At 43.4% G+C, this 8744-nt stretch overlaps 2 protein-coding genes across 2 annotated transcripts in view; both read right to left on the reverse strand.

Annotated features, from left to right (window-relative positions):
* LOC147471162 (uncharacterized) overlaps window positions 1–2916 on the reverse strand; it is a 4419-nt gene extending 1503 nt beyond the window's left edge. The window contains exons 1-3 of the mRNA XM_086540353.1: window positions 1353–2916; window positions 968–1132; window positions 1–881 (exon numbers count right to left, since the gene is read on the reverse strand). The exon at window positions 1–881 is cut by the window's left edge and continues 1503 nt beyond it. Coding sequence (XP_086396479.1) covers window positions 1–881; window positions 968–1132; window positions 1353–2916 — 2610 coding nt within the window. The remainder of the gene's footprint in view (window positions 882–967; window positions 1133–1352) is intronic.
* Window positions 2917–4248: 1332 nt separating this feature from the next.
* LOC147471163 (uncharacterized) lies at window positions 4249–8109 on the reverse strand. The gene has a single exon (XM_086540354.1). It carries the CDS (start codon window positions 8107–8109, stop codon window positions 4249–4251), a length of 3861 nt encoding a protein of 1286 aa, XP_086396480.1.
* Window positions 8110–8744: the final 635 nt, after the last annotated feature.

The raw sequence follows: 8744 nt of genomic DNA on the forward strand, positions 1-8744 counted from the left end.
ATTTTCATCCTTTCTTATCTGGTCATCCCTTACATGATACTCTTTCAAAAGATTCACATGAACGAGTCTCCTTTTCTTACGTCTGTGGGGTGTATCAATAACATAATTTACATCAGACACCCTTTTAATCACTTTAAATGGACCCGAATATCGAGACTTGAGTGGTTGATTAGGCAGGGGAAGGAGAGCCAGTACCAAATCTCCCCCTTTGAATTCCCTTACTTTTACTTTATGCACTTCGTCATAACGCTTTTTCATTTTACTCTGCACTTTGCCTAAGTGAGCATGAGCGAAAGATAATGCAGATTTGAGCCTGCCTTTAAAACATTCTACATAAGTAGCAGCTGGAACATACTCCTCCTCGCATAACCAACACTCTTTTAAGACCTTCAAAGGACCCCTTACTTCATGACCGTAAATGAGTTGAAAAGGAGAATATCCAAGGCTCTCCTGCACACTATCCCTCACTGCAAACAAAAGTAAGTCTATACCATCATCCCATTCAGAACCGGTGTCCAAACAATAAGCCTTAATCATGGTTTTGAGGGTGAGATGGAACCTCTCCACTACTCCCTGACTCTGTGGATGATAAGCAGTCGACTGAAACTGTTGAATACCCAATGATTTCATCACTTTCTCAAACAACCCAGACGTAAAATTAGACCCCTGATCTGACTGCACCATAGTAGGCAGTCCTACCTGTGTGAAAAACTTGATTAGGGCCTTCACAACATTATTTGTTGTTATACGTTTGAGGGGAATGGCCTCAGGATACCGTGTGGCTGCATCTATAATGGTTAAGAGATATTGATTTCCCCGTTTTGTCTTGGGCAAGGGGCCGACACAGTCAATAACGATCTTACTAAAAGGCTCATTCATTACTGGAATGGGAATAAGTGGATAAGGAGGAATACCTGGCCCGGTTTGCCTTTAACCTGGCAAATATGACACGTACGGCAGTATTTACCTATATCACGTCTCATCTTAGGCCAATAGAAAGGCTTAAAAATTTTCTTGTAAGTCTTTGTTACTCCCGTGTGTTCCTGCAGTATTATCATGAGCAATGACAAGCACGTGTTGACGAAGGGAGTGAGGCAAAACAACTTGATGGATAGTACACCAGGTGTCAGTGCTGGGAGAATGCAAGGGTCTATACTGACGCATTAGCACACCCGATTTCAGATAGAAACAATTAGGATACTCTCCTAAATTGGATTCATCAATAAGAACATCAAAGAACCTTTTTAATCCGACATCTTGCCTTTGTTCATCAATCAATTTATTCCTTGTTATAGGTGACTCGCTTTTACTTAAAACCCCTTCTGTCTCATGAAACTGTTGCATTACGGAACCTTCAAAGAAATCCCTTAATGAATATCCTTCACTAAAAAGATTTGATTCATAATCTGGTACGTCCACAGGCAATGTCGTGCCAGGGGCGCCAGTGATATCCGATTCAAGACCTTTACTCTTGCTGCGAGTGACAGCACACGCAGGAAAAAGTGAAGGGTGCTCTTTCTCTAACTCCTCTGTGTTGTTCTCGCTTGTGGGATGAGGCGAGACCACAGGACATGGCCGCATCTTATCCCCTGCGAGATCGTTTCCCAGCAAGAGTGATACCCCGTGAGTGGGTATCCTATCTACTACAGCTAATTTAACATAATCTGTTACCAGGTCTGAGGTTAAGTAAACTTTGCATAAAGGTACGCCCTCCGCTGCAGTCATACTAACACTATCAATAAAAACAGTCTCGCCTGTATAGCAGTCAGGTGAAGGTACTTCATCCCGTAGCACCAGGGAGACCAGAGCACCAGAATCACGTAGGATATTGACTGGTCGGGCATGCTTAGATGAACGGTCGAAACCAATGGTACCTGTGGATATGAAAGGTCTGAATAAAGGATGTATAGACTCAAGGGAAGGAGTTCCAGAGGAAGTTGTGAGGCCGGAATTAAGTTTAACGTCAGAATAAGATGAGGATGATGGAGGGAAATCATTGGTTATGTCAACATTGAGAACAGGCTCACGAGTGCCAGGCGGACGTCTATTTGCCAATTTTAGACACTGACTAATTTCATGATCAGTTTTCTTACAATACCGACAAAAGACTCTCCTCACACCAGGGCCGCTAGTTCCCAAACCACGAGAAGTCTGGGAGTCTGATGCTCTCACTACACTTCGCTCCACTCTCGAACCACCTGTAAAAGGCTCTTTCACCTGGCCTGAATGGGTTGAAGACTCACGTGACCTATAAAGAATGGAAGGATTAGTGAGGGTATAGTGGTCAGCAGCAGGGCCGATATCAACTACACGGCGCAATCCGCGCTCCTCGACATGAGAGCGGATCTTCAAGGGCATAGAGTTCTTCACGTCCTCGAGTATAATCAGTTCAAGCAAACTGTCATAATCAAGGATCGCGAGCTCACTCTCAACCCATTTACGACACAGAAGCTGCTTTTGGCGTATAAACTCTACGTATGATTGTTCACTGGCCTTTCGACAGTTGCGAAATTCTTGTCTATACGCTTCAGGGACCTTTTTGTAAACATTCAACACAACCCTTTTTACATAATCATAATCCCTAACACATGTAACATCAATAGCAGAAAATACTTCTTGTGCTCTGCCTGCAAAAGCACTGTCTATCAACAGAACCCATTTGTCTCTTGGCCAACCATGTAAATGAGCGGTACGCTCGAAGTGCGTAAAGAAATATTCTGGCTCGTCTTCATTAAACTTAGGCACAAATCTAACAGCCTCATTAAGCTTAAATTGTGGGAGAAAATCATCTATACATTGTGTAAGCCTCAAACGTTCATTTTCAGCTTTCATTTTCTCCACTTCAATTTTACTTTTCTCCAGTTCGTATTGACTGGCAGACATTACATCAATATCCCCCTGAATTGCTGGAAACATGGATTCCACCTCCTCTTTATAAATTACTTTAATTTCAATTAGTTTATCCAAAACAAGGTCACGAATAATTTGTTTACGAAAGGAGGATTGAATAGGAATTCTATAATAACGCGCCAACTCCCTCCACTGGGCTTTGGTCAGATTCGCCAGCGCCGACGCCGACGGGTGGGCGACAAAATCCTCGACCGTGAACATTACGACCGGCAAGAAAAATCTAACTAGTTGAGAAACAATATTAGCACAAAAGTGATCAGAATATATGTAAATCTTACAACAGCAACTCAACAGTCCTAATAAAAGTACAAACTAATATCACCATCAAAATGCAGAATAACAAAATTGAGATAAGAATTGCACAAACACGCATAAGAATACTCACTTTTAGCTAGAAAGGAAAATGAAAATCCCACACACTTGAAACGCGCCGGCAACAACCAACAGCTGGCAACGTAAACTAAACGGATCAAAAGACTCAAAGACTTATGGCAAAAACAACTCGAAAGGAATTACCATTAGAAAAGTACACGAATTAGTCAAAATCCATTAAAGTTTTATCAGAAAAATGGGCATATGTTCATATATCCCGGTCAGGCCCCCATTTGTCACAAATCAGTATACTTGTAAGCATTTGTTGTTGCTTATAGAACACAAGTTGCAAGCCCGATATGATATGATGTGATGACCTGATGTGAGTGGGCTAAAATACTAATTCATGGCAAGGACTAAAAGTGAGCATTATCTTGTGCTATTCACTTCATATATCGTATTCACTTAATAACTGTTTAATATTTATATATGTAGACTTTGTATTTGTATATTTTCCATACATTATTCATATTTTAAGCAAGTAAAGTCAATCATAGTGGAAGGAAAAGAATGAAGTAAGGTTCTTACTTTAATAATTAATTATTATTATTATTTCAATACAATTACCATCACCATACGCACCTACGCAATTTCTTATAACAGCAAGAAATCGCCCTAACCCTAAATATGCAAACCATCAATCGTAATCAAGAAACATATCCAATATAAGAAACAGAAAAATCAAACCCAAAGCCCAGTGGTGGTGGTGTGGCGGCGGTCCAGCAAGTCCTCCTCAACCCTCCGCTCCCTCACCACGAACCACCTGCGCGCATGCGCAAGGATATGGCAAGGTCGCGGGTTACTCAACCACCTCATTCAGGGGCAAACCACCTCGCAGGCCTATCTGGGCTTGTAGCATCTCCCCCCAAAAGGAAAACTTTTACCAGAGGGGAAAAGTTTGCAAAAATAAAAGAAACTAGCTAACTAGATGTAGAAAAAGTATGAAAGAAATATACACAAATATATTCATGATCTGGAGAGGGCATCTGCCATCCCATTGTCCTTGCCCTTGATATGAACAATTTTTATGTTATAGGGCTGAAGGGAAAGAGCCCACCTGAGAACACGCATGTTTTTAAATTTTACCCTTTCGATAAACACAAGAGGATTGTGATCTGTATTTACGGTTATAGGATGAGCCGTGCAGGTCAAATAAACTTTAAACTTTTCTAGGGCAAGCAAAATACCTAAGGCTTCCTTTTCTACCGTAGAATATGACTTTTGATAGGACTTCAATTTATACGAGTAATAACACACAGGATGTAGCACGTCATTGGAATCTGGCTGGAGGAGAACTGCACCCACGCCATTGTCACTCGCATCTACATTTATCGTGAATGGCTTCTCCATGTTGGGAGCTTGCAGCACAGGAGCACTAGCCATGACGCGCTTGAGTCTGTCAAAGGCGTTCTGGCACTCGTTTGACCACATGAAAGTACGTTTAGTGCTGAGCAAATCAGTTAAAGGGACAGAAACCTGAGCAAAGTTTTGACAAAAACGTCGGTAATAGCCGATCATCCCGATGAATCTCATCAGCGCCCTTCTGTTTTCTGGAACTGGATATTGTAGAATGGCATCGACCTTGGCCCCGACAGGTGCAACATTACCTTGACCAACGACATGACCAAGGAAAGTGACGTGAGCATGTCCGAACTCGCTCTTTTTCAGGTTGATTGTGAGATTGGCGTCTGCTAAGGCCTGGAACAACGATCGAAGACGAATCAAGTGGTCCTCCCAAGTCTCGCTCCACACCACAAGGTCGTCCAGGTAGCACCTCACTCCCACCAGGTCACTGGTAACATAGGTCATGAGCCTCTGGAAAGTCGCTGGGGCGTTCCGGAAGCCAAAGGGTAGCACAGTCCATTCCCACAGCCCGGAAGGAGTTACGAAAGATGACACTGGAATGGCACGGGACGTCAGCGGAACTTGGTAGTAGCCTTGAAGAAGGTCCAATTTAGACAGGTAACGTGCTTGTCCCAGGTCGTCTATGATGTCGTCCACACGTGGAAGAGGGTACGAGTCGGCTATAGTAACGTTGTTCACCTTTCTGTAGTCAACACACAGACGATAATCCCTCGGGCCTTTCGGTACTAACACCACAGGGGATGCCCAAGGACTGAGGCTAGGTCGGATCATGCCCTGCTCTTGTAACCGGCGGACCTCCTTTTTCAAAAACTCCCGCTTCTCCGTGTTAAGACGATATGGAGCTTGGCGAATGGGAGTTGGGTCGCTCAGCATGACGTCATGAGCGAGCAGAGGACAAGTCCGAGGCGTATCACCAAAGAGTTCCCGGTGCTCCTGTAGAAGAACTTTAATACTGGCTACCTGGGGATCAGAAAGGTGTGAGAGTTTTTGTTTTAGATTTTCTAGCAAGTATGTGTTACTCAAATTTGGCTCGATCACTGGAACAATATGTTCATTTTCAACATCACTGGGGTCACGTGGTACAACAACTGCTACATCCTTTACATTTTCATCCTTTCTTATCTGGTCATCCCTTACATGATACTCTTTCAAAAGATTCACATGAACGAGTCTCCTTTTCTTACGTCTGTGGGGTGTATCAATAACATAATTTACATCAGACACCCTTTTAATCACTTTAAATGGACCCGAATATCGAGACTTGAGTGGTTGATTAGGCAGGGGAAGGAGAGCCAGTACCAAATCTCCCCCTTTGAATTCCCTTACTTTTACTTTATGCACTTCGTCATAACGCTTTTTCATTTTACTCTGCACTTTGCCTAAGTGGGCATGAGCGAAAGATAATGCAGATTTGAGCCTGCCTTTAAAACATTCTACATAAGTAGCAGCTGGAACATACTCCTCCTCGCATAACCAACACTCTTTTAAGACCTTCAAAGGACCCCTTACTTCATGACCGTAAATGAGTTGAAAAGGAGAATATCCAAGGCTCTCCTGCACACTATCCCTCACTGCAAACAAAAGTAAGTCTATACCATCATCCCATTCAGAACCGGTGTCCAAACAATAAGCCTTAATCATGGTTTTGAGGGTGAGATGGAACCTCTCCACTACTCCCTGACTCTGTGGATGATAAGCAGTCGACTGAAACTGTTGAATACCCAATGATTTCATCACTTTCTCAAACAACCCAGACGTAAAATTAGACCCCTGATCTGACTGCACCATAGTAGGCAGTCCTACCTGTGTGAAAAACTTGATTAGGGCCTTCACAACATTATTTGTTGTTATACGTTTGAGGGGAATGGCCTCAGGATACCGTGTGGCTGCATCTATAATGGTTAAGAGATATTGATTTCCCCGTTTTGTCTTGGGCAAGGGGCCGACACAGTCAATAACTATCTTACTAAAAGGCTCATTCATTACTGGAATGGGAATAAGTGGATAAGGAGGAATACCTGGGCCCGGTTTGCCTTTAATCTGGCAAATATGACAAGTACGGCAGTATTTACCTATATCACGTCTCATCTTAGGCCAATAGAAATGCTTTAAAATGTTCTTGTAAGTCTTTGTTACTCCCAGGTGTCCTGCAGTATTATCATGAGCAATGGCAAGCACGTGTTGACGAAGGGAGTGAGGCAAAACAACTTGATGGATAGTACACCAGGTGTCAGTGCTGGGAGAATGCAAGGGTCTATACTGACGCATTAGCACACCCGATTTCAGATAGAAACAATTAGGATACTCTCCTAAATTGGATTCATCAATAAGAACATCAAAGAACCTTTTTAATCCGACATCTTGCCTTTGTTCATCAATCAATTTATTCCTTGTTATAGGTGACTCGCTTTTACTTAAAACCCCTTCTGTCTCATGAAACTGTTGCATTACGGAACCTTCAAAGAAATCCCTTAATGAATATCCTTCACTAAAAAGATTTGATTCATAATCTGGTACGTCCACAGGCAATGTCGTGCCAGGGGCGCCAGTGATATCCGATTCAAGACCTTTACTCTTGCTGCGAGTGACAGCACACGCAGGAAAAAGTGAAGGGTGCTCTTTCTCTAACTCCTCTGTGTTGTTCTCGCTTGTGGGATGAGGCGAGACCACAGGACATGGCCGCATCTTATCCCCTGCGAGATCGTTTCCCAGCAAGAGTGATACCCCGTGAGTGGGTATCCTATCTACTACAGCTAATTTAACATAATCTGTTACCAGGTCTGAGGTTAAGTAAACTTTGCATAAAGGTACGCCCTCCGCTGCAGTCATACTAACACTATCAATAAAAACAGTCTCGCCTGTATAGCAGTCAGGTGAAGGTACTTCATCCCGTAGCACCAGGGAGACCAGAGCACCAGAATCACGTAGGATATTGACTGGTCGGGCATGCTTAGATGAACGGTCGAAACCAATGGTACCTGTGGATATGAAAGGTCTGAATAAAGGATGTATAGACTCAAGGGAAGGAGTTCCAGAGGAAGTTGTGAGGCCGGAATTAAGTTTAACGTCAGAATAAGATGAGGATGATGGAGGGAAATCATTGGTTATGTCAACATTGAGAACAGGCTCACGAGTGCCAGGCGGACGTCTATTTGCCAATTTTAGACACTGACTAATTTCATGATCAGTTTTCTTACAATACCGACAAAAGACTCTCCTCACACCAGGGCCGCTAGTTCCCAAACCACGAGAAGTCTGGGAGTCTGATGCTCTCACTACACTTCGCTCCACTCTCGAACCACCTGTAAAAGGCTCTTTCACCTGGCCTGAATGGGTTGAAGACTCACGTGACCTATAAAGAATGGAAGGATTAGTGAGGGTATAGTGGTCAGCAGCAGGGCCGATATCAACTACACGGCGCAATCCGCGCTCCTCGACATGAGAGCGGATCGTCAAGGGCATAGAGTTCTTCGCGTTCTTCGCGCAATTTCTTATAACAGCAAGAAATCGCCCTAATCCTAAATATGCAAACCATCAATCGTAATCAAGAAACATATCCAATATAAGAAACAGAAAAATCAAACCCAAAGCCCAGTGGTGGTGGTGTGGCGGCGGTCCAGCAAGTCCTCCTCAACCCTCCGCTCCCTCACCACGAACCACCTGCGCGCATGCGCAAGGATATGGCAAGGTCGCGGGTTACTCAACCACCTCATTCAGGGGCAAACCACCTCGCAGGCCTATCTGGGCTTGTAGCAATATATATATATATATATATATATATATATATATATACATACTTGTTAAACACGCGAGAGGCCATTTTCCTGCAGTCTCCCTCGGCAAAGCGTTGCTCGAGCGAAACAACGCAAGGCTTTCGGTGGAAATGGAAACCCGACCATGAAGAAGACTACAATTTCGTTGGCGTGATTGAATTCATAATGCAAAAGGCTGTTAAAAAGCAGCATTGCAGACCAGATATTGCAAGCCATGCCGTGTGGGCGAAAGTGAGAGCTTGATTATGTGGGTTCTTCATCAAACAAAACTGATTTCTGATTTCAGGGAACTTTGATGAAAGGTAACGCTATAACGATTGTTTA

Source organism: Penaeus japonicus, unplaced genomic scaffold (assembly GCF_977035675.1).
Source record: "Penaeus japonicus unplaced genomic scaffold, GWHDUDI00000001_assembly GWHDUDI00000010, whole genome shotgun sequence".
Taxonomy (NCBI): domain Eukaryota; kingdom Metazoa; phylum Arthropoda; class Malacostraca; order Decapoda; family Penaeidae; genus Penaeus; species Penaeus japonicus.